Raw genomic sequence first — 26,884 nt, 5'->3', positions numbered from 1 at the left:
GTCCCTCTTGGCCACCGGCGGGAGGCTTTTGGGGAGGAGCCTAAGGAGGGCAGGGTTTGGGGAGGAAAGGGACTCCAATGCCATAGAGCCCAATTGCCAAAGCGGCCATTTTCTCCAGGTGAACTGATCTCTATTGGCTGGAGATCAGTTGTAATAACAGATCTCCAGCTAGTACCTGGAGGTTGGCAACCCTAACTTCAAAACTAGAAAACCTGAGGCAGGTGTATAATTTTGAGAGGGGTTAGAGATAGATTAGAATGCTATTTGAGGCTTCTTTTGATACTCCTGGAGTTTTGTTATGTTTTTGCTGAAATCTTACTTTGGTTAACAAAAGACCACCATTGCTGCCATTCATAAGGATGTCTCAACACGGGGAATATACTATGCCTGATTTAAAAAAGAACAGCGAAAACCACCTGCAATCATCAATAGCTATAAAGGGCTTTGGAACCGCGAGAACAACGGGCAGCGCGCGCCACATTCAGGCGCTCGAGCGACCTCGGCTGGGATCTGATTGGCTCGTTTCGAAAAGGGGGCGCGCGCTTATCTCCCCTTGGCTTTTCTTCGTTAGCTGTTCCCCTCTGCCTGGGACGTTGGCCGTGTGGTTTGAAACCGGGAAGGAGCGTCGCGCGGCCCCGAGGGGGTGGGCTCTGATTGGATGATCGGCCAAAGGGCGGGCCGAAGTTGACCTCTGTCCGCAACTAGCTCAATTTATGCAGTTTCAGCTCCTCCCCGTGATATTCTGATTGGTCCAGTGTCCCAACGGAGGCGTGCCCGTGAATCGTAATCTCTCAAAGGCAGGGTTGATGGCAGGGGGAATGAAGTGCGCATGAGCGTTGTGGAGCGAGGTCGGTTGATGGAACGCTAGCGACCGTTGGTAGGGGGTTCAAAGGAGGGGGAACGGTACCCCTTTCGCTCCTAAGTCGTCCACACTGGCAACCAATGAGGGCAAGGCGAGCGCCGGGGGCAACCAATGAGAAGGGAGGAGGAATCTGGGGGAGAAACGATTGGGGGTGGGGAATGGGGACCCAGACGTCAGCCAATGAAGTGAATGTTAGGATCTGGGGGTCAGCCTATGACAAGGAAGCAGAAGTTGCACTGGGGAATTGGTCAGGGGAGTCTAGGTTGCTTAGGGGTGTCAGCTTTGTTTCTTGTCATGCATGACAAAAGCAGGTGTTTCTTACCTGGTTGCTGGGTAGGGTTGCTAACTCTGATTTGGGAAATTCCTGGAGATTTTGGAGTAGCGCCTGAGCTACAATGGAGTGGACCTTAGTGGGGTATAATGCCGCAGAGTCCACCTCCCAAAGCAGACCTGTGCTCCAAGAGAACTGATCTACATCCCCTGGAGATCGTGTAATTCTGGAAGATTTCCAGGATGCACCTGGAGGCTGGCAACCCTGTTGCTAGGATCTGGTTAGAGGTTGTCTCTCCCAAGCAGCTGTTAAAAGGCAGGGACGGGGGAGCTGCTAACCATGGTATTGACTAGTGGCGAGCTAGGGTTTCTGGTGAATGGCAAATGAGAAAGAAGAGAGGATGCTTTCTAAGGTATAATTGGAGTTTCAGAGGGTAGCCAGGTTGTAGTAGAACAGTAGCACCTTAGAGACTTGTTGGGGATTATCATGGTATAAGCTTTGGAGGGTCAAAATTCCCTTTGTTGGATACCGTTTAAAGGGAAAGAGTGATTCAGAGAAGGCTAGATATACCAGGGTTGCTCAGTAATAAGGGAGAATTGTGGAACTTTCAAGACATTCTTTTGGAAAGGCCTTCCAAGATTTGCCTAGGTGGACGTTTGAATGACTGATCAACGTGCTTGGCTTCCTGTGTTCTGCCTGGTGCACAAAATGGAAGTATTCTACAGAACAGTCCCAACCGCTAGAGCAGCGTTTCACAACCAGGGTTCCCCGGAACCGTAGGGTTCCATGAGAAATCGCTAGGGGTTCCGTGAGAAATAGTGATTAATAGGCTAATCATATGTAAATATGTAATCATATGCAGGGGTCCCTGAGACATGAATATTATTTCAAGGGTTCCACAAGGGTAGAAAGGTTGAGAAACGCTGCACTAGAGAATGAGCGAGTCCCAGGATGACAATCACAGTACGTGAACGGGTTTCTAGGACAATGTGATTCTGCGAAGTAACCAAAAAACATAGTGTGTTCGCTCGTCCCCACTTCTCAAATGTTCTTTCATATACTACAGAATCGCTCTGCAATGTAATGTCATTAATTATACAGTGACCTGGGCCTTGCATTTCAAAACTAGGTGGTATGAATTTGAATGTGTACTGCTTACGTTTATGACCCTTTCTGTATATTCCTGAGAACTGGGACTTGGAACCATGGATGGAAGAAAGGATTCGAACAGACAGCTGGACACTCCTGCTGCCTTCAGAGCTCCCAGACCCAGTGGTAAAAGAGCAAGTTTGTTATCTTGTTCCCATGTATAGGGATTTGTCCATGGTTTATAGCCTGCCCTACTCGGAGCAGAGAGCAGCCCTGCTCATCCCTTGCCTTGAAAACCCCTCAAGGGATCGCCATAAATAGGAATTGCATGAATGGGAAGATAAATCCTTGTCCTTCAGGGCTCTCAGCGTGGGATTCCTCAGCTGTGAAGTGCTGGCAAAACTCGGGAAATTGTCAGTTACTTCTATTGTGAATAGTCCTTTTACTGATTATACTTGAATTATATATATGTGTGTGTGTGTGTGTGTATATATATATATATATATATATATATATATATATATATATATATATATATATATAATGTGTGTGTGTGTGTGTGTGTATGTATATATAGCCTAGCAAGGACCCACTACACGCACCTGCTGAAGTGAGCTCTACTCCACGAATTCTGAGGCTGGAATAAAAATTTCCTAGTTCTTAAGGCGCCACAAGACTGCTGTCATTTTTTTCCAGCAACAGACTGCCAGGGCTAGCCCTCTGGGATGATTTCTGTGTTTGGATTATAAAGAATTGACCTGGTTTCATTCACTTCTTAGTACAATAATGCAAACTGAGCACGTGAGCGACGGAGACTAATCTGGTGAACTGGATCGGTTTCCCCACTCCTTCACATGAAGCCAGCTGGGTGACCTTGGGCTAGTCACACTCTCTCAGAGCTCTCTCAGCCCCCCCTACCTCACAGGATGTCTGTTGTGGGGAAGGGAAGGTGATTGTAAGCCAGTTTGATTCTTCCTTAAGAGGTAGAGAAAATCGGCATATAAAAACCAACTCTTCTTCTTCTTCCAGATAAGTGGCTTTCGCATGGTCCTGCATTCCAGTTCACCATGTTTCCTGTACTTATATACCATGCTGTGTCTCTAGTGATCTGTTTCTGCTTCTTCCCAAGGTCCCAAGGGACTGATCCCACCGTCACATTTCCAGAGCCGGTCAGCACCTCCCCTTACACCTCCTGCTGCAGCGCCCTGGAGGGCTGCTGCTTTACCGGATTGGGAGGCACTTGAGCTCAGGCGAGAAAATCAGCAATTGAAGGAGGAACTTCGAAAATGGGCCCCAACAGGGGATGTAATCAGTGGGGGCAGGGGAGCAGGCCAAACAGAAGAAGCAGGAAACAGAACCAGGTGAAAGGCCCTCTGTCTTATTTATTGTTATCTGATATAGTTGACCCTGCATTAGGAAGTGGCATAGAATTGTAAAAATACTATAGTGATATACTACCCTGACCCTCTGATTCTAGGGTGAAAGCTACCATTTGCAAAGGTGGAGTTCAGTGTTGCTGGGGAGAACTGTTTTATCTAGGGTTGCCAATCTCCAGTTGGGCTGGGAGATCTCCTGGAATTACAACTGATCGCCGTAGTCTGGAGATCAGTTCCCCTGGAGAAAGTGACTGCTTTGGAGGGTGGACTCCATGGTGATGGATCATGGCTGAACGCCGTCCCCTCCCCAAACCCTGCCCTCCCAGGCTCCGTACCCAAATGTCCAGGAATTTTCCCAACCCAATGTTGGCAACCCTATTTTCATCCGTATTTGCGTGATGAAGTGGAGTTGGTGACTATCCTGAGGCACTGAAGCTTCACTGAGGCGTAATTCTTTGGGCGGTGATGCTTTGTGGGGGAACGACACTGAAATTCATTCCCTGTACTCGCACACTAATAGTTTCTAGAAAGGTGCCCCCTGGGGGAGGGAGGACTTTGTGATGTGCCTTTTTCTTTCTGCTTCTTCCCAAGGTCCCAAGGGACTGATCCCACCATGAGCCAGCGTGGCGTAGTGGTTAAAGAGCGGTGGTTTGGAGCGGTGGAGTCTGATCTGGAGAACCAGGTTTGATTTGCCACTCCTCTGCATGAGCAGCAGGCTCTAATCTGGTGAACTGGATTTGTTTCCCCACTCCTACACACGAAGCCAGCTGGGTGACCTTGGGCAAGTCACAGCTCTCAGAGCTCTCTCAGCCCCACCTACCTCACAGGGTGTCTGTTGTGGGGAGGGGGAGGGAAGGTGATTGTAAGCGGGTTTGATTCTCCCTTAAGCAGTAGAGAAAGAAGGGCATATAAAAACCAACTCTTCTTCTTCTTTGCTCCCTCACAGGTCCCTGGACAGAGAAGCTGGGCCCTCAAACAAGCGTCACAATCTGGCCATGTCCCAACAGGCTGAGATCATTTCTCACCAGCTCCACGAGATCCAGAGGCTGGAGGCTGAAGTTGCTGCCCTGCGAGTTGCCTCTGCCCAGCACGAGACAACAGCAGCCAGTCGGGAAAGTGCCCTGTCCCGCCTCCAGGGGGAGCTGACGGAGCTCCGAAGGCAAAGCCGCACGGAGTCCGCAGCCTTGAAGGCAGAGCTGGAGGAAGTCAGAGGGAGCAGCCAGCTGGCCCTTGAGGCCCTGAAGGAAGAACTAGAGCAACTGAGGAGCCAGGCTGGCTTGGAGGCGGATGGCTTGAGAGAGGAACTGGAGTCTGCCAAGGAAAGATACGTTCGTGAAGTTGGATCGGCTCGGATAGAGCTGCAGGGGGCCCTGGATGAGGCAGAAGCTGAGCGGAAAAGGCAGGAGGAGAGGGCCCAAGAGCACCTGCAGGCTGCGCTCAGGGAGCACGAGGCTGAGGTAAGTGCTGAAAGAAGGGCATTCTGGGAGATGAGATTTTTCCGGGAGGGTGCCAAAAATGTCTTACGTTAGGGCTTGTGTGGTAGGAACTGGGGAGGCTGAGTGTTAAGATTCGAGAGTCTCTCCCTTCCCACAGTTGTCTAGACTCTCTGAAGCCCACAAAGCAGAAGTTTCTTCGTTGAAGCACCAAGCACAGGCACTCCAAAAGGATCTAGAAGCACAGCAGAAGGAAGCTGCCCAACTACAAGAGGAGAGAGACGTTGTCCAGAATCAGCTCAGGTACGATCCATTCCTCTGGATTCCTCTTCTCCTCCACTGCCCTCCCCACAGGGCACTGTCTGGGTCTCACTCCAGCTTGTCCCAAAGACAGCCTCATGTCTCTCTCCTCCAGTGCGGCCAAGGCAGAGCTGACTTCCCAGAATGCTTTGCTGGCGCAGCTGAAGACCTACGTTGGGGAGCAGGAGTCGAGGCAGCCCTGTCCGGAGTGGGAGCAGCTGATCAGCAGGGTGCACGTGAGTTCTCGAAAAGGACGCCTACGGACTCTAAACGGCAGAGCTCCTGCTCTTCAGTGACACCCTTTCTCTCTCTCCTGCCTCAGCACCTGGAAGAGGAAAAGGAGGCCCTGCAAACAACAGCTGAGCTCCTGCAGGTTCGTCTGGCTTCGCTCAGCGACATCCTGACTCTACAGGAGACAGAGCTTGCCAGGAAGGTAGTAATATTACGGTGCACTGGCGCTGTTTCTTAATAGAAACCAAAGGGGTTGAGCTAAACACTGTCTAATATAGTAACCAGTAAATATATATTTTATTATATATTGCGCACAGTTGTATGTAAAAACACAGGGCCTAATATACAGGCTTCCTAAAATGCACATAGTTACAAATATTGCCAACTCATAACAGTTGATGTTAGTACATAAAATGACCAAAATCTGACCAGATGTGTTTTGGCCTTTTGCAGGCCTTCCTCAGTGGTCATACATACACAATTTTACAATACACATCCTGGCACATATGTTGTACAAGGTAAAAGATATATAAAAGCCTTCTATTTTGCGTGGCTTTATGTTAAAATACTTCGTCCCTGGGCCTTAAAACATGGCTCTCGGCTCACACCTCGTATCTGGTGTCCAGCGTTTCAGGATGTGTATAACATCAACAAACACAAAGCACCGAATGGCCTTTTAGGTTGAGTTTCTTTGTTCCCCTTTTTCTTCAGTTGTTTTTCCAGTAGGTTGGGGTGTTGTTTCTTTTCATACAAATTAGCGGGCAGCAGTTAACCTGACTGGTCACAACGGATTGGTGAAAATCCGTCAAAAAAAAATATTGTGGTTCAAACTGCATGATAGTTCTGTGACCAGATAACATGAGCATTTTTGGCCTTAAAAGTGTGTGTGTGTGTGTGTGTGTGTGTGTGTGTGTAGTGTGGGGGTAAGGATAGGTGTTGGGGAGAGGAGGGGTCATCCCATCATCTACCTCCTTGATCAAACACCTCCTGTTTGAAGTGCCAGTAGAGAAAACGAGGACAACTTAGGTCTGTGTCTCTTTCATACCAGAGATTGGGAGGAAAAATATTGGGGAGGAGACAGGGCCGAATCACTGTCAAGAGTTCCTGTCACAGAACTCCAGTATTATGTGGTGTTAGCCCTTAGTAGGTTTAAGGCCCAAATCCTAAGTTGGTATACTCCAAAGTAAATCCCATTCAGTTTACTAGGATTTCATCCCAGGTAAGAGGGCATAGGATTGCAGCCAGTCTCCCTGCTACTCTACTAATATTTCAGCTTATTGCAGTGTTGCAGTTTAGATCCAACGCTGTTTCTGAACTCTGTTTGGAAGGTGAATTCCAATATCAAACAACGACAATGAGTTTCTTTTCTGCAGTTCTTGAGTGAGGAGAACTGAAACAGACAGTGTCTCTGAGGGCATGTCTAAACCACACACCTGAACACTTCTTTAAAACTCCATGGCTTTCTTTGTCGACAGTGTTCTTTAGCAGAACTACAATTTCCAGAGTGCCATAGGGTAAACAGGTTTAATGCTGCGTTTTAGTCCAAGCCCTAGTTCTCAGAAATAACAGATTGGGTAGCAAATCTTTGTCTGGACTGTAGCACTTCTGATCAAGGCTTCATGACAGATTGCATCTTCACCAATAAAAAAAACCCAACCTCTTCTGATGGACCCTGGGAGTCCTGGCTTCCCACTCTCCTCTGAATCCATAGATAATCTGATATGTTCAGGAAACACCGTCTCACCTGCGTTCTGAAATGGGGAACAGTCTAAACCCAGGTTTAAAGCTTCAGCTCAGTGTTTTTAGGAGAACTAGGCATCATGCTCTGACCTGGATGGCCCAGGCGAGCCACATCTCATCAGCTCTCGGAAGCTAACCAGGGTCGGCCCTGGTTAGTTCCTGGATGGGAGACCACCAGGGAAGTCCAGGGTTCCTATTCAGCAGCAGGCGATGGCAATCCGCCTCCAAACGTCTCTTGCCTTGAAAACCCTTCAAGGTCGCCATCAGCCAGTTGTGACTTGATGGCAAAAAAAAAGGCATCCTGATTTAGATGTTGTGTACTCAAACCCTCTCAGGTTCCCCTCAAGGATCCTCTTCAAACGGAGCCATCTCAGAAACTTCAGTGCCTGCTGAGCCGGTGGCGGGAGAAAGTCTTTTCTCTCTTGGTGCAGCTGAAATCTCAGGAGCTCTGCCATATGGAAGCCATCAGACTGTTACAGAGGAAGGTATGTGCTCAGATAGAGGGTTGAAGCTCTAAAGACATGTTGAAAGCTCCAAACTCGTGGGTTGTTTTTTTTAAACATAGAGTGAGAATTTGGGAACCAGGAATCCTGGGTTGTGCAGGAGGAAAGCTGATGCAGCTCATGGGAATCTGGAGGTCCCTGTAAAAGGCTGGATGGGAAGAGGTCCCACGGGCTGGTGCACAGGTGAGACTGGAAATTAGCCCTTCTCTTCCTTCTTTACAGGTCCAAGAGCTCAAGGAAGAAGTCGAATCCAAAGACCAGAAGGTGACTTTGTTGCTTCGCGGCCTTGAAGACAAGACAGCAGAAGCTGATATGGAAAGAGTGAGGAACAAGGTAATGTTCTCATAAGCCCCTAGCAATGGGGCCAGGAGGCCCTTCACGGAGATAAAGTAAGCCTTGTGAGATGGTGGGGGGGGGGCATGACACTCTCCAGCCCCAGAAATCCTCTAGTATAATTGCAGTGCTAGACTACGAAGGGCCACTTCATGGCTGTTGCTTAAAATGGGCATTTTTAGGTGGATTAAAGTCTTTCTCTTATGTGACCTTGGACTCTGAAAATTGGGCCAAACCACTGGGAAGTGTGTTTAGGATCCGTCTTGCTCAAAAAGTGGCGTTGCTGACTGTCACTTTCTCGTTTCTCACAGACTCTTAAGACAGAAGCGTTGCACTCTAAAGAACTGGTACAGAAACTCCATCAGAGGGTAGAGGCTGATGAATATGCCATTCGGGGACTGGTGGAGTTGGTCAGCAGGTAAGGGGGAGGGACTGAGCAAGGAAGGTGGGACTTGCCGAATCCGCCTCTTTATTCTGCCACTCGTCAAATCATCATCATATTGACCACGTTGCCTTTGGCCATGATATTCTGGTGTATAGAATAGCTCCCCCCTTTTAAGCTTCTCCTTAGGATCCACTTTTTTTCCCAAAAGAGCCAGCATGACAAAAGTAATGAGTACAGGAGACTTACTCAACTTTAAAGATGGCAATGAGGAAATTGAAATTGTTCAAGACTTTCTATTCCTTGGCTCCATCATCAACCAGAAGGGAGACTGCAGCCAAGAGGTCAGAAGGAGATTGAGACTGGGAAGGGCAGCCATGAAGTGGCTAGAAAAGATTCTTAAGTGTAAGAATGTGTCACTGGCCACCAAGATCAAGTTAATTCATGCCGTCATATTCCCTATTACTATGTTAATTCGTGCCGTCATATTCCCTATTACTATGTATGGGTGTGAAAGCTGGACAATGAAGAAAACTGACAGGAAGAAAGTAGATTCCTTTGAAATGTGGTGTTGGAGGAGAGTATTACAGATACCGTGGACTGCCAAAAAAAAAACAAATCAGTGGGTTATAGATCAAATCAGGGCTGAACTAAGCCTAGAAGCTAAAATGACTAAACCAAAGCTATTGTACTTTGGTCACATTATGAGAAGACAAGAGTCACTGGAGAAGACAATCATGCTAGGAAAAGTTGAAGGCAGCAGGAAAAGAGGAAGACCCAACAAGAGATGGATTGACTCTATAAAGGAAGCCACAGTCCTCAATTTGCAAGACCTGAGCAAGGCTGTTAACGATCAGATGTTTTGGAGGACACTGATTCATAGGGTCGCCATGAGTCGGAAGCAACTTGACGGTACTTAACACACGCACAGCATGGTATAGTGGTTAGAAACTGGGATCTGGGAGGACTTCCGGTGGTGCCGTTGGAGAGAGCACTCCATTTCCCCAGGTTGTCCTGGGAGAAATCCAAGTTTGCGTTGTTTTTGGGGGTACATAGATACCCCAATCCGACCCTTGCAAGTGGGTTGGAAAGCAGGAACTCCCTGCAGCCCGCAAACGCGGTTTGACCTCCTAGGTACTCTGAGGGGGCTTTTTTAAGCCCCTCGGAGTCCTAGACGCCGGTCCTGCGAGGGCACTAGGGAAGGACATCGCCAAAACGCAACTTTGGCAGCAAGCTCTACCCTCCACCGCCTTAATACCAACATAAGGACTACATAAAGAAAAGAACCTCACCTCTTGACACCCAAGTGAGTACAAAAGAACTCTTCGTCTACTTACTAGAAATTTGAACAGACGGGAGGCTGATAAGAATATTTCTGGGACCCCCACCCCTCCATAATCCGAACTGAAAAAGTTTGATCTGAGTTAGTCATCGGGATTAGCGACAGGAGCCTTATCGGATCGATCAGCCTAAACCATAACAAAGAGTCGGAAGGATACCTTTTAGACTGACAAGAATTATCACCAATGAGAGGTCCGAAGGAAGGGGAGGGTGATTTCTCTTCCTGATTTTCCGGCGAATTCCTGCCACGTTTGCAGTAAGGGAGTGCCTGGAACGGAAGACTCTCTATAACACCCTCTCTATCATTGGAACTAAAACAACAGGAAGTAGCCGCGGGACTGAATATCCGTCGCACTCGAGTTACCTTCAAATCATTCCTGAAGGAATAACCATCGAGAAGAGGTGATAGAAGGTCTGCAGCACTAGTAACTTCCTGTTTACTTCCTGATTAATCCGATCTAGAGCGACCGAAAAAACTCACTGGTATTTTAAAACTTTAAAATGCAATTTTAAAGCCAATTTCGACTCTTTTCAACCCGAAAAAATTACTAGGCTGATCTTTGAACTATCATCTTTTAACCAGCACCTTAAAGGCCCTGTCGGTGGACATGTATTTTACCAGCTTTTTTTGAATGTAAATGTCTCGACCCCGCTCTGGCTCACTACATAGCCCTGCCTATACTAAATTAAGGGACTCTTTACAAACCTCGACCATGGAAAAAAAGTTACAGGATATGCTAACTAAACAAACTGAGGCAACAAATAAACAGTTTGAACAGATGTCTGCACAGATGGCACAGTTGACTTCTATGATGACAAATCTTGGTCAAGCATCCCAAGCTATTAATCAGAAGTTGGATGTGGTCACTGGAGACTTGAAAGAAGTAAAAACTCAAATGACTGTTATGAAGACAGATATGCAAGCGATGGATGTATCAATTAAGAAAGTGATGGATGAGCACAAGGACACAAAGAAAAAATTAACAAGCCAAGAAAAACAGATTGAAACAATACAAGCGGATCAGATGGCGGCAAAAAATCAAATGGCAATGATGGAGATGAGAGTGAAAGAGACCAACCTTCGTATACGCAATTTTCCAGATATGATGGGAGATAATAAAGAATCTGCAATACCAAATTTGGCCTACTTATTTCAGATAGATGAACAAGAATTAAAACAAGCCATTAATAGAATATACAGGATACCACTACCTGCTAGAATGAGAAGATCTAAGCCAAGAGATTTGATGATAGTGTTCTATGACACCAGAGTTAAAGACAAGATTATGAAGATTCATTATGAAAATCCAGTGTCAGCAGGAGACTCCTCTCTTATACTATTGAAGGATATTCCAAGGCATCTACTTTCACAGAGGAATAACTACAAAGATTTTGTGTCTATACTGAAAGCTAATGGCATCAAATATCGTTGGATTATGCCACAAGGTTTGGCTTTCACCTATAAGGAAGTGAAAACGACAATTCTATCCCAAGCAGATGTGGGGAAATTTTTGAGAAAATATAAAATGGACCTTAAAGGATTACCTGGAGAGAAGGAGGAAGAAGAAGAGGAAGAAGAAGAAGTACAGGGTGCAGAAGGTGGTACTAAACTATAGACTTTTTATTTTGCTAAAAAATACTACATTATGGCAAAAGCAATTTCTTGGAATGTAAATGGACTGAATGAGAAAACTAAAAGGGCCAGAATCTTCAAATATCTACAGAAATATAAATACTCCCTAATTTGCCTACAAGAAACCCATACAGCTTCAAAGCATAAAAAATACTTGGAGAAACAGATGCTTGGACAAGCATTTATTGCTTCTGCTAAAACTAAAACAAAGGGAGTGGTAATCTATGCCCACCCCAGTCTCTGTCCAGAACTAGTATATAAAGACAATGAAGGAAGAATTGTAATTATCAGAACTAAAATATTGGGACAAAGGACAATAGTGGTTGGAATCTATGCACCCAATGAAGGGAAAAAATCCTTCTATGAAAAATTACATGACCTGATAACCCAGTACGCACAAGACCAAATTTTACTGATGGGCGACTTCAATGGAATTATTCTCCCATCTCTGGACAAAAAATCAAAAGCAAAAGATATCAATGATGGATGCTTGCCTAAAACTTTCTTTGCCATGGCTTCAGAATTAGAATTACAAGACATTTGGAGAACAATGAATACAACAGCTAAAGAATACACCTTTTATTCAGCAAGACACGATTCACACTCCAGAATCGATATGATATGGGCCAGTAAATCAATTTTCACGCAACTACGTAAAATTCATATTTTACCTAGAACTTTTTCTGATCACAATCCTGTTACCTTTGATTGGAACAATAAACAAGCATTTAGATGGCGAATGAACGATAAACTTTTAAAAGACAACAAGATACAAAAGGAATTACAGGTTTTAATGAAAGACTTTTTTGAAATTAACCTTAATGGGGAAACTTCTTTAAATACAGTTTGGGACGCATTCAAAGCTGTTCTGAGAGGTTTTATGATACAGAAACACTCGGCCTGGAAGAAGACTCAATTGCAATTTACAAACAACATACTTTGGAATTTACAAAATTTGGAGCAGAAATTGGTAATGGTAACACAGGAAGAGGAGAGAAGAGAAATTCAAATACAGATTTCTGCATCTAAACACCAATTAAATTTGGTAATAATGGAGGAAATGAATAAAAATCTGAAACTTGCTAAACAAAAGTATTTTGAATATGCAAATAAACCAGGAAAATTTTTAGCAACACAACTGAAGGACTCATTTCAAAAGAAGATTATAACAAAAATCCAAACTGCTAAAGGACCAGTTTATTCAACTTCAGAAATTCAGAAAGAATTTGTTTCATTTTACTCTAAGTTATATCAGAAAGAAAATACTCCAAAACAGAAAATAGACAAATTTCTAAACTCAATACAGATGAAAGCTTTGTCAATGACCCAGAGAGAATGTATTGAAGCTCCAGTAACAAGGGAAGAAATACAAGAAGCAATACTGAGACAGAAAACGGATAAAACACCTGGACCAGATGGAATTACTGCACTATTTTATAGAACTTTTAGTGACAATTTAGTTGGATTTTTTGGTTCACTTTACAATGCAATTTTGGACGAGGGAACATCCCCGGAGACTTGGTCACACGCATTTATATCACTGATACCCAAAGAAGGAAGAGATCCAGAAAAAACATCTAATTACAGACCTATATCGCTCTTAAATGTGGATTACAAAATTTTTGCTTCGGTTTTGGCATGTAGGATAAAGCAATTTATTAAGGATCTTATACATGAGGACCAAGCAGGTTTTATACCAGGAAGGCAAATAAAAGACAATGTAAGAATTTTACTAGATTCACTGGAATATTATGACCATAATATTCAACAAACTGCGGCTTTTGTATTTTTGGATGCAGAAAAAGCCTTTGATATGGTCTCTTGGAACTTTTTGAAACGGATTTTGGATAAATTGAATTTTGGAGATCGTTTTCAGAAAGGTATATCGGCTATTTATACCTCCCAACAAGCTAAAATTTTGGTTAATGAATCAATGTCAGATAACTGCCAAATCACGAAAGGGACTAGACAGGGATGTCCCTTGTCTCCACTTTTATTTTTGTTGGTGTTGGAACCGCTATGTGTGAAACTAAGAAGTATGGAGGACATCCGCGGGCTAAGAATTAAAAAACATGAATTTAAGTTGAGAGCATTCGCGGATGACCTACTGCTAATTTTGGAAAACCCAACACAGTCAATGAATATACTTCAGGAGACTTTGGATGATTTTGGAAAAGTATCAGGCTTTAAAGTGAATCAAGAAAAAACAAAGATAATATTTAAAAATTTATCGGAAATACAACAACAGGAATTTATATCATATACTGGCTGGGAGAAAGCTAACAAAGTTAAATACCTGGGAATTTGGATCACTGCAAAGAATAAAGATCTGTTAACCAACAATTACCTCAAGTTATGGGGTAAGATTAAAACTGATATGATTATATGGTCAAACAAAAAATTGTCATTAATGGGACGTATCTCAACGATCCAAATGAATGTCTTACCGAGGATGCTCTTCTTATTCCAAAATTTACCAATAATATCACAAACAAAATATTTTGAAACTTGGAGGAAAGACATTTCAAACTTCATCTGGCAAGGGAAAAAACCAAGGACTGCTTATAAATACTTGGTGGATCTAAAAACTAGAGGAGGTTTAGCACTGCCTAACTTTCAACTCTATGCTGAAGCGGTAGCTTTAGTATGGCTAAAAGACTGGATGAATTTGTCAAATGTACGTTTGCTAGACTTGGAAGGTTATAATAACTTAAGTGGATGGCATGGTTATTTGTGGTATGATAAAATTAAATTACAAGCAACATTCCGTAATCATATAATCAGGTCCTCTCTACTTCGTATTTGGATGAGATACAAACACATTTTGGAACCAGAAACACCGATGTGGATATCGCCCCAAGAAATGCTAACTTTGCGCCCACTTAGACCAGACAAATTTATTACTTATCAAGATCTAACTAATTGGGAAGGAAAGAAATGCTCACTAAAAGACTTTCAACTGCTTAAGGATGATTTACAATGGCTTCAATATTACCAAATCAAATCAGTTTTTGTACAAGATGCAAAAAAAGGTTTCTCTAAAGAAAAATCTCCTTTTCAAAGGATTCTACTAGACAATAATACAAAGCTGATTTCTAAAATGTATAATCTCCTTTTAACAATATACTGTGAGCAGGACACGATTAAACCAACTATGATCGATTGGGCTCAAAATGTGGGACATGATATTGTTTTAAATAAATGGGAAAGATTATGGTCTAAAGATTTAAAAGGAATAAAAGCACAGTCAGTGCGAGAAAACATCTATAAAATGATGTATAGATGGTATTTAACACCCAAGAAAATTGCAAAGATTTATAAAACGATGTCCCCTACTTGTTGGAAATGTAACAAAGAAATTGGTTCCTTTTATCACATGTGGTGGACCTGTGACAAAGCCAAAGACTTCTGGGACATGATTTATAACGAATTGAGATTAATACTACAAAAGAATATATCCAAAACACCAGAAATGATGTTATTGAGTATGATTCCAGACGACTTAGCAACACAAAGAACCTTTTTGATATATGCCACAACAGCTGCGAGACTGCTTTATGCAGCGAAATGGAAAGGGCTAGAAACTCCAGAGAAAAAAGACTGGATTGTTAAAATGTTTGAAGTGGCAGAAATGGCAAAACTCACAGCTATTCTAAATGAAGAAAATGACGTTCGGTTTTTGGGGGAATGGGGGGCGTGGATGCATTATTGTGAATATGAGTTAAAATTGGGAAGAATGGAAGAATATTTTCTAATCTGATCCAGAGGATTATTTTTGATTTTTTTTTTATATTGAATAAGCATAATTATATTTACTAACAGATTATGGTTTTTTATATATGGTATTGATATTTTATCAAGATTAGATTACCTATGACGGGAGGAACTTTTTATTAAGAGGCAGATAGAGGTGATGGGGAAGTCAAAAAATTTTCCATTTCTTTTTTTTCTTTTTTCTTTTCTCTTTTTTATTATATGATATGGAATTATAACAACTTTAGGTTAGAATTGAAATTCGATATTGTTATAGATGTTGTTTAATGCAATGGAAAATTTCTATCATAAAACCCAATAAAATTTATATTAATAAAAAAAAAAAAAAGAAACTGGGATCTGGGAGACCCGGGTTTAAATCCTACCTCTGCCACACAATCTTGCTGGGTGTGACCTTGGTCCAGTCATGCACACTTTGCCTAGCCTACCTCGCAAGGTTAATGTGAGTATAAAGAGAACCCTGCAAGCTGCTTTGGGTCCCCATTGCGGAGAAAGGTGGGGTATAAACCAAGTAAATAAATCTCTCACAAATCACTTCAACTTTCGTTCAGCGGTTCTGTGCTGCCATCCGGTTGTGGCTTCCTTCCTCAGTAGTGTTTGTTATCAATCCCCCATTACCACCTGCATCAGCTTCCTCAGGGTAGGACTGGCCTTGTGTCTGAATTCAGTACCAAGCAAACTGATGGGGTTAGTTTAATTTTATAGCAGGGTTTTAAAATCCAAGTGACTGGGAAGGTCAGATTTCTTACCTAAAAGGTATCCATAAAGGCTTCATCAATAATCTCCCCCATACACACACACTGTAAAATGTCTATTCTACTTCAATTTTATGTATGTTAATTGTTAAAATGATGCCTGTGAGCCACTGCCTGTGTTTTGCTTCCTGGAATACATTCCAGGCAGTGAAATTCTGTCAGGACGGAAGAGATGCTTTGAAAGAGGATTCGTTGTCAGAATGCCCCATTCTGGTGTCAGTCTTCCTCACAGGCAAGCAGACTTACTACAAGTGTTATCTTGACGCTTGTGAGGTGATTTCTAACTGGAAAACGGGGGTCATTTTCAGCCTGTGGCTTTTTGACCCCGAAAATTATGAAATTATGTTAAGAGTAATGGGGGAGGGTCAAAGGACCTTGCACGGCTCTGAGGCCTTGTGTTTTGAAATCCTAGTTTATTTTAATCCTCCCGTTCCCTTTTGGTTTGTTCCTCCATTTGAACGTCCCAGTTGAGAGACGGTGTCTTTGGCTTTACAGGCTCCACCAGCATCTGATGGACCAGGAGGGGGCCTGGAAAGCAGCCTTGTCGCGCCTGCTGGGACTGGGAAACCGAATCTCCTTTGCAGCCAAGAGAGTTGACACCATCCAAGGTGACGGAGAGCAGCTGTTTGATTCTCTGCTCTGCCACACAGTAGCAGGCATGCAAGCACCCAGCGCTTTGGTGCACAGCATGTTTCTTCTAACCTTGAGCATGGTTGAGCTGTTGTCTACATCCATTTCTTTGCAGCAAGAATCATTGAATCATAGTTAGAAGGGACCACCAGGGCCATCAAGTCCAACCCCCTGCACAATGCAGGACATTCACAACTACCTCCCCCCTCCACACCCCTAGTGACCATAATATGGCCAAGATGCCCTCCCACTCATCATCTGCCTGAGTTCACAGAATCAGCATTGCTGACAGATGGCCATCTAACCTCTTCTTAAAAACCTCCAGGGAAGGAGAGCTTACCACCTCCCGAGGAACTCTGTTCCACTGAGGAACCGCTCTAACTGTTAGAAAACTCTTGATTTAATTTCAACCCTTTGGTTCTGGTCCAACCTTCTTGAGCAACAGAAAACAACTCGGCACCCTCCTCTATATGACAGCCCTTCAAGTACTTGAACATGGTACTTGAACAAGAGGGGAACATCTCTGAATATATCGTCAATTCCTAAAGGGAGTTATGTCTGCGTTAAGAGGGTAGTTCTATTCTTGCCAGTGGATAACTGAAAAAAAATCTTTCTTGTAGGGCTGGTAGGCCGGAAAATAGCACTAGCTAAGCTCCAGCAAGGGGAGAAACCTGGCCCTGCTCAATCAGACCAGGACAGGTGAGTTTGAAACCCTCACCCCCCATCTCAATCTGCGCTGGCGGGCCCACTGTGGGAGCCACCTCCTCCAGTCCTGATCTGGGCTGGTGTGCTCGCCGCTGGCTTGTCAGCCGAGGCAACCACCCTCCTGCTCCCGACCTGTGCTGGCGAGGCATGGCCCGGCCCGACCAAGTGCTATTTATGTCATATCCGGCCCTCATAACAATTGAGTTCAACACCCCTGGTTTACAGGGTCCTGCTTTTTCCTCAGGCTTCATCCACCTTACGAAGACCTGCAAGCCGAGCTACGGATGCTGCATGAGGAACGGGACCGGCTCTCGATGGAGCTTAAACGGGGGGCCCAACTCATAGAAAAGAAGGTGGCCGAAGTGCAAGACAAAGGTGACTGACCCGGGCCTCGTTCTGGCGACGTTGTGTCCAGGCCAAACTGCTTCAAGCTGCAGGAGGAGGAATTACATGAACTAACAGCTCATTCCTGACCTCAAAGGACAAAAGTCCTTTGGAGGCTAAAAAGGGGCTGTGCCGGTGTAAGTGGGACGGCCACCGGCTGCCGTCCCACTCATACCGTCCAGGTGGGCTCGGCCGGCGGCCGGGGGACCCCAACGCTGGTCGACCAGCGCTGCCACAGCATCGCCACCCAGAAACAACGGCTGGGCCATCTGCCGGCGTCCCGCTGACACAAATCCATGCACCGGCGTCCCGGGGAGCATACCTGGGGCGTGCTGGTGGCGGGGGGAGAGCTGCCAGTAGGCAGCTTCTTGTTCCCTTTCGGCCCGGCACACCAGCAGAGAGAACAGTGTTGCTGCACCTGCTTTTTTGCTGGTGCAGCCTTACTGTTCTCAATGGGGCAAAATGCCCCATTTAAAAATTAAAAAGCCTCCAAAGGGCTTTTTAAAGCCTTTCAGCAGCCAGGAAACTGCTTTGGAAGTGAGGCAGTAGCCCCTCGGCCACGCCATCCCCGGCTGTCGAAGACTCAGGAATGGGCTGTGAGTGTTACTCTTCATTAAAACAGGGATCTATACTTAGAAATCCGGAATGTCAGAGAGAAAGGTTCTAAGCCCGCTTTGGCTTCTGTTCTGTTTAAATAAATAGCATAGCCTTCTAACTGACATGCCTGTTTTCTCTATCTGGAGAAGCATTTAGCTGGGTGAGTTCCTGCCTGTGGTCTGAAGCAGAACATTGCAGGCGCAGGCTTATCACTTTTAATGGGACTATCTCCAAGCCTCCCACTCTCACTTAGAAGCAAGGTGTGGAAAGAGTCTTAAGTGCTTCAGGAGCCCAGGACAATTGTGTGTGTGGGGGGGAGGACAAGAGGTACTCTTTTATTTTTTAAGCACTGTCTCTGTGTCTTTCTTGCTCCCTTTCCACTCTACAGCCGAGTCCAATCTTGAGGAAATGAGGGAGACAGCGCAGTGCCTGCAGGGGGCACTAGAGGCCAAGGTGGCGACAGAGCAGGCGCTGCGGCAACAGCAGGAGGCTGCGGAGAGGCAGCTGGAGGAAGCGCGCAGGGACCTGGTGAAGGCCGAGGAGGCTGCCAAGAGCTCAAGACAGGAGCTGGGGCAATTACGAATGGAATACGAGAGAGGTGGGCATATCCTGTCATGGAAAATGGCAGAACTGAGAGCTTGCTCTGCCGTTCTTTCTGGTGCAAAAAAGAACTTACTTCAGGGTTAGGCATGAGAAAGTAAGTGGTAAAACAAACATTGGTTCATTGTTTTCCTGTAGGGCACAAGGGTAAAACAGAGCCCCGTGGCACAGAGTGGTAAGCTGCAGTACTGCAGTCCAAGCTACTCACGACCTGAGTTCGATCCCAACGGAAGTCGGTTTCAGGTAGCCAGCTCAAGGTTGACTCAGCCTTCCATCCTTCCAAGGTCGGTAAAATGAGTACCTGGCTTGCTGGGGGTAAAGGGAAGATGACTGGGGAAGGCATTGGCAAACCACTCCGCAAACAAAGTCTGCCTAGGAAACGTCGGGATGTGACGTCACCCCATGGGTCAGGAACGACCCGGTGCTTGCACAGGGGACCTTTACCTTTTTTTTTTTTTTTTTTTAAACACGGGTGAAAAAGTTTCAAGCGGGTAGTCTGTTGGTCATTAAAGTGCTACTGGACAATACAAGTCCAGTAACACTTTAATGACCAACAGCATTTTCCAATCTTTAAGCTTTCAGGAGCCAAAGCTGACTTTGGCAGGTACGAAAGGATGAAACAGGTAATTGCCAGATTATTTGTCTGATCTTTGGTTCCTACAAGCAAGGCTGATTGGTCTCCTAGTTTGAGCTCTTGCTTCTGGTGTGAGGTCCTGGCTTTGAATCCTGGATCGGTCCCCTTCTTTCCTGACTAGGAGGGAGGCATGGATTTCACACGGCTTTTTTTTTTAATGTTATTGTCTCGACCGAACAAGGGACAGTGGGGCAGCAAAGCTAGACAAATCTGGGGTGAAGCTTGTCACCCCTTGACCCGAGGAGCTCAGCGCATACTTAAATTGTGGAACTCCCTGCCCGAGGATGTGGTGATGGCTGCCAACTTGGAAGGCTTTAAGAGGGGAGTTCATGGAGGAGAGGGCTATTCATGGCTGCTAGTCAAAATGGATACTAGTCCTGATGCATACCTGTTCTCCCCAGGATCAGGGGAGCACGCCTATTATCTTAGGTGCTGTGGAACACAGGCAGGACAATGCTGCTGCTGTTGTCTTGTTTGTGGGCTTCCTGGTTGGTCACTGTGTGAACAGACTGCTGGACATCATGGACCTTGGTCTGATCCAGCATGCCTTTTCTTAGGTTCTTACGTGTGCCCATGAAGATCCTTGTGGGGGCAGCTGCTTCAGTCCCCCCACCCCCTTCAAAAGAGGCCAGGGTAAATTCTGTGTAATTTGCAGGGGACTGGATTTGGTGACTGCTGCAGTCTCCTCTACCTCTTTTATTGGCACTACAGATGCAACTGGTTGGTCGTTTGATGGACTCGGTTCCAGGGACAGCTCGTTCCAGGCATCCAATTTTCAGTGTTTCAAAAATGGCCCCTCCAACCTGTCACTGGTACTTGCACAGCTTGGGACCCCCCGAGCTGACCGTAGCCTGTCAGAGATATCCTCTCTGTTTCTGCAGTCTTGGGCAAAGCGGAAAATCAGGAGATTTCCTAAGCACACAGTGGGTCCCTTTTGGCTTGCAAGGTAAAGGTGTCCTTTTGGCTTAGTGGACCACAAATTGTGCCAACCTGATGTAGCTGTGTTTCAAAAGATGAGAGATGGCAATGAAAAGAGTGGAACACACTAGGAATAGCAGCCCTGAGGGCCTGGACAATTAGAGGTGAAGAAACAGAAGCGTCACAGGCTATAAAGGTAGGTACAGCAGGCACCTACTTTCTATTCCTTGGCTCCATCATCAACCAAAACGGAGAGTGCAGCCAAGAAATCAGAGATTGAGACTGGGAAGGGCAGCCATGAAGGAGCTAGAAAAGATTCTTAAGTGTAAGGATGTGTCACTGGCCACCAAGATCAAGTTAGTTCATGACATCGTATTCCCTATTACTATGTATGGGTGCGAAAGATGGACATTGAAGAAAGCGGATAGGAAGAAAGTAGATTCCTTTGAAATGTAGTGTCGGAGGAGAGTGTTACGGATACCATGGACCGCCAAAAAAACAACAATTCAGTGAGTTATAGATCAAATCATGCCTGAACTCTCCCTAGAACTAAAATGACTAAATGAGGCCATCGTACTTTGGTCACATCCTGAGAAGACTGGAAAAGACAATCGTGCTAGGAAAAGCTGAAGGCAGCAGGAAAAGAGGAAGACCCAACAAGAGATGGATTGACTCTATAAAGGAAACCACAGTCCTCAGTTTGCAAGACCTGAGCAAGGCTGTCAACGATAGGACATTTTGGAGGACATTGATTGATAGGGTCGCCATGAGTCAGAAGCGACTTGATGGCACGTAACACACACACAGCAGGCAAGGTTTGGTGTCAGGGTTGTTTCTGTTGCAATGTGATGTACACAGTGTAAGAACATGTGTACGCACATATGAGGGGGTGGGGAATGTTCTCTCCTTAGCAATGGCTAGAACCTTCTTCTCTCAGCCCTGCAGGAGAAGGTGACAGAAGTGGAAACTCAGCTGCACAGGGATTTGTCGGAAATGGAAAAAAAGCTGAACGAGGCACGGAGGGAGCACACAAAAGCGGGTGAGCAACAGAGAGACGGTCCGGGACCGTTTGCATTCCCCAAGGCAGAAAGTTCACATGGAGCCCTCTCCACTGTGGTTAAAATGCAATATTGAATGAACATGGCCCCAGGCATCTGCCTCTCTCCACCTGATGGTAGGGCTACATTTGGGGGCACGGCTCTGGGGTGAGGCACCTGCTTTGTATACAGATGATCTCCAGTTAAGTTCTGTGACTCCCACTTGAAGGATCTCTGATGGCAGGTAGAGCTGTAAGATTTCTGGAAATTTTGAAATTATAGGAAGGAAAAGAAACTTTGGGAGAAAACTGACATACATGCAGTGCAATCTTACGAGTCCTATACTTATTTACTACATTAACAAAACAAAAATGCATAACGTATCATTGTTACCATAGAATGTTGTACTGTTTGGCATATTGATGGCATTTTCAAAGTATAAATTCCTTACGGTGTCATCCTGCACCGTAAGCCCCCTGGGAGTAAGCCCCACGGAACAAAATGGGACATTTGCATTGGGTATAGTTGGTTAATCTAGCAAATTTTGCTCAGTCTGAGAAGTGTGATATTGAGTGCAGTAAATCAATCCTCCCAAAAAGTAAATTGCAAAAAAAGTAAAACTTACATTTATTCAAGTGGATTCTGTTCACATTCAAGTTCCAGTTGATAGAAGAATAGAACCTAATCTGAAGAGTACATTTCCCTATCACATGTGGCCAGCTATCTCGGCGTCATGTGGGTATATGTATGAGACACTTGTTTCTACAGGAAACATGCAGAAACATCTGCCTCCATAGAAGTCCATGTGAGAAGCAATAGCTACTGAGAAAGGAGGAGGATGGGTCAGAGGGCAGCTCCCAGGTTCAGACAAAGAGAGGAACATCCCATTCAAGAGAACACCTAGACACACTTAGAGTAGGGATGCCAGGTCCCCACTCACCTTCAGCGGGAGATTTCTGTGGAGATCTTGTGTGCGCGTGTGCGGTCCGACGCAGCACTTCCGGTTTACAACCAGAAGTGCCACCTTACAAGGAGCCTTAGACCACTCAAACTCAGTTTGAGTGGTAAAGGGCCGCAGCGACCCTTTACCACTCAAACTAAGAGTTTGAGTGGTCTAAGGCTCCTCGCCTATAGGGTGTCGGCGCTCGCGTGCACGATTGCCCTCCGGCCCTCAGCTGGTCGGTGGACAGAGGGGCACATTACCTGGCAACCCTAACTTAGAGTGATTTAGCGCCCCCCAATGTCCAGGCATGCTGAGTCGCTCTCCAACAATTTCCGAGTAGACACACTCAGGCTTGCTCTCAATTTTCTACAAGCAAAATTCCAAATATAGCCAGTACTAAAGAAGGAGCTGCACTCGATGCTACCTTAGCTCATGTATTATTATTTTTTGCCATCTGAGAGGCAGGAAAAAATAAAAAACAGAACACAAATTTTCTGCTAAACAAGAATGTTTGGGTTCTTGTAGGTTATCCGGGCTGTGTAACCGTGGTCTTGGTATTTTCTTTCCTGATGTTTCGCCAGCAGCTGTGGCAGGCATCTTCAGAGGAGTAACACTGAAGATGCCTGCCACAGCTGCTGGCGAAACAGCAGGAAAGAAAATACCAAGACCACGGTTACACAGCCCAGATAACCTACAAGAACCAATGAATTCTGACTGTGAAAGCCTTCGACAATATTAAGAATATTTGGGGTTTAACGCATGGCCAATTTGTCTCGCTTTTGAGCCTTAAAAGTAGCGAATTCCCATGGTCTAAACGCATGACCGTCCAAGGGCTGCGTATCGGACCCACCTTAGGCGTGAATTAAGCAGGAAAAAAACACGGGTTAAGCAATCCCTGATTTCTAGTGATCTTTTCGGTGCTAAACCGCTACTTTTAAAAATGTTGCTACTACCGGAACGCCGGCCTGCGTGTAATCACACAACTAGCCCGCTACTAACCTCCTTTCGTTCAAGCTCCCAGCCCCGACAAACAGCTGAGTTGCGGGTGAGCAAGGGCGGGGCAAGTGTGAGCCGCGCTGCTGGCTCGGAAGGGAAGTGACGTGACAGGGAAGGAGAGCTCCTTTTATGGACTTCCGGGGGGAGGGCAGAGGGTGGAAGGGTCGGAGCTTCTCTGGCCTGAAGAGTAGCCAAGGAGGAAGCAGGCTGTGACCCAGGCTGGCTGAGCATAGAGCCACCTGGGTAGCCTCCGAGGGAGAGGAAAGCTCAGACTCTCCCTCAGACTGGTCTGAGGCTGAAGAGACGCCTCATGCCCTGACCCTCTCCAGGCCAGACAGGCGCGCCCCCTCCCGACCAGCCCTGTAGGGGTGTGTGCTTCACACTGTCACAATGGTATACCGGAACGCTGGTGACCCAGGAAAAAAGGGGGAGAATCGGCCTTTGATTGGATAACCCCTTAGCCAATCCTTGGGCAATGACATGGCGGTCACTCCCCTACTATCCCACATTATATGGGTGGCTCAAACGCATGGGGAGCCTCCAGCAGCTACTTGCTTCGGACTTATAGTGGGATGGACTAGCGTCATGCGTTTGACTATCCAGTTTTGGATTAAAATATTGTGAGATAAGGGAGGAGCGAACCAAGAACATTCTGCCCATGCATTAATCCCCAATGATTTGGGCGGGAACAGTCCCAGTGAAACTTTATAACACTGAACTCAGAGTATTATCTTCAGACACATCACAGAATATGTATTGTGGATAGTCTCCTTTATATATATATATATATATATATATATATATATATATATATATATATATATATATATATATATATATATATATATATGCCTGAAAATGTTGATCTTCCCCTACAGTATACACAGAAATTAAATCGCACTCCAATGCTGTAGATGTAAAAATCTTCATACCACACATTTCGAGAGGCTAAAACCTTGTCATGAAAAGCATTTCACTCATTTTGAAAGACGTAATATTTTACAGGAAGTTCTTTATTTCCGGAGCTCTCTCAAATTTCTAGTTTTTTTTCTTCCAGGAGACTTTGAAACAAGGTCCCAGGAGGGGGGGGGGGACAGAAAAAAACACAGATTCCCCCCCCCCCGATCTTCACATCTTCAGGCTGGACCCCTGCCTGAGACTTTGAAGAGCTGCTCCCAGTTGGCATAGCCTGCACGAAGCTCAATGGACCAAGGGTCTGACCTCAGATGGCAGCGTCCATCTTAGTGTAGGGCAACAGAAGTGTCTTTGTTCCCAGTTCTGCTGTTTTGCCCTGCCACTATTCGTCCACCATTCTGCCATCTCTCTGTCTCTGCAGTGGTTGCCCTGCGCCAGACTGAGCGCCAGGCAGCAAGGGACAAAGCTCGCGGTGAAGAGCTGGCCAAGCTGCAGGAAGCCGCCACGCAACAGGAGACTGCACGCCTTGAAGCCCGTCTACGGGAGCTCGAGAGGGACAAGAACCTGCTGTTGGTATGGTAACAACGTGGGTATGTGTGTACGGCTGCCCCTTTGACGACAGTTTGCATCAAGGGCTGTCTCCTTCCTTGTGCAGGCCACTCTACGACAGGAAGGGATGTTGGCCCAGTCTCGGCAGAATCGCCCGGCGGCAGTCCAAGCCCCAGCAGAACTGACTGAGAAGGGAGCAACTCAGACTCCATCTAAAGGTATGGTATTGAGTGATCAAGAATGGGAATTATATTTTTTCAAAGGAATTAGATTTCTCAGTTTAGCTTGCAAATAAGAGATAAACTAATTAAGATGGTATATATGTGGCATTTAACTCCAATTAGAATAAGTAAAATCTACAAATCAGTGAACGATAGTTGTTGGTACTGTGATAAAAAAGCATAGTTAAATTGTGTTACTCCCTGCCCCAGGATGTGGTGATGGCTGCCAGCTTGGAGGGCTTTAAGAGGGGAGTGGACATATTTATGGAGGAGTGGGGTATTCATGGCTATTAGAATGGATACTAGTCATGCTGCATACCTATTCCCTCTAGTATCAGAGGAGCATGCCTATTATTTTGGGTGCCGTGGAACACAGGCAGGATGGTGCTGCTGCACTCGTCTTGTTAGTGGCATCCTAGAGGCACCTGGTTGGCTGCTGTGTGAACAGACTGCTGGACTTGATGGGCTTGGTCTGATCCAGCAGGGCCCTTCTTATGTTATGACTTCATACATGTGTGGTGGAAATGTGTGAGAGCTATAACGTTATGGATTGAAGTAGTGAAATATCTCTCTGTTAGAATGGAGATTGATAACCCATGTAAACCTGAGATACTTCTGTTAAATTTAGCCCCTAACCTAACTAAAGATAAACGATGTATGGGGTTACACATGATAACTGCTGCTAGAATGACTTTTGCCAGACATTGGAAACAAAAAACGACTCCAAAGATAGAAGAATGGTTGGTTAAAGTAAAAGAAATATATGTATTTATTAAGCTAACAACACATCAGAAAAATGGTGATACAGTGAGCCTAGATGAGCTATGGTTATAAACTGTAAATAAAATGGAAAATCTTATAATCAAGGGTGAGAAAGGACAATGTGCTGCTATGACAGTCTAGCTATTTTATAGAGGACTAAACCATGTATTTGGTGTGGTAGTATGAATGAGGATATTGAAATAAGCTGAATGCCCTCTCCTCCATGACCCTGTCCACTCCCCTCTTAAAACCTTCCAAGATGGCAGCCTTCACCACATCCTGGGGCAGGGAGTTCCACAGTTTGACAGCTAGGCTATCTTACCATGACTTTGTAAGTTTGCATGCTGATCTTCCCAAATGCTTAGCTGTTGCCCATCCTCCCCTCATGCCACAGACAGTCCTTAAGCTAAGGACCCTCTTTGTTTAATCACTCTGCTCCCTGTCACTCCATACCTTTTACTGGTTTCTCTCCTTCCTCTCAGAGTCCCTCTCTGCTGTGCTGAGTGATCTACAGGCCCTAATTTCAGACATCCAGAATGAAGAAGTAGCAGCCGAGAAATGCGACGAAGACGAAGACACCAAGGCAGATGCCTAAGAGCAGACCTGACTGAATAAAAAGCTGTTGCGGGGAGAGGGAGATGAGAGTTAGGGGATGTGGGTGTGAATAGAAGACTGGACTTTTGAAATAAAGATTGCTTTAGTAGACCCACAGGCCTTTTATGTGAAGGGCCCTGCTTTTTAAATTACTAGGCTTTGATTCTCTCTTGGAGGCTGTCTTTACCTCCTGACATTTCGCTCCTTTGCTCTGCAGCATTCAGCCAAAGCTGTTTGTGAAATGTCTAAGAAGCCCGCAAAAACCAGTTTTAGAAGTGCTTCCTTAATGTAAAAAATCATGTAATCTCTCTCTCACACACACACCCTCACTCTCTCATATATTTCTATTAGAAGCTGGGGAAAGGATCATTGGGTG

At 45.3% G+C, this 26,884-nt stretch overlaps 1 protein-coding gene across 1 annotated transcript; it reads left to right on the top strand.

Moving 5' to 3' along the window:
* The first annotated feature begins 2,338 nt into the window (after positions 1-2,338).
* On the top strand, positions 2,339-26,509 carry CCHCR1 (coiled-coil alpha-helical rod protein 1). Its single transcript, XM_056845137.1, has 17 exons — positions 2,339-2,408; positions 3,352-3,583; positions 4,545-5,055; positions 5,192-5,334; positions 5,447-5,567; positions 5,654-5,764; positions 7,638-7,787; positions 8,028-8,138; positions 8,450-8,556; positions 16,519-16,631; positions 17,274-17,352; positions 17,603-17,733; positions 18,728-18,937; positions 21,429-21,530; positions 24,804-24,955; positions 25,038-25,149; positions 26,397-26,509. Exons 1-17 carry the CDS (start codon positions 2,339-2,341, stop codon positions 26,507-26,509), a joined length of 2,568 nt encoding a protein of 855 aa, XP_056701115.1.
* Positions 26,510-26,884: the final 375 nt, after the last annotated feature.

Source organism: Euleptes europaea, chromosome 1 (assembly GCF_029931775.1).
Source record: "Euleptes europaea isolate rEulEur1 chromosome 1, rEulEur1.hap1, whole genome shotgun sequence".
NCBI lineage: Eukaryota > Metazoa > Chordata > Lepidosauria > Squamata > Sphaerodactylidae > Euleptes > Euleptes europaea.
This window is presented reverse-complemented; position numbering and strand designations above follow the sequence as displayed.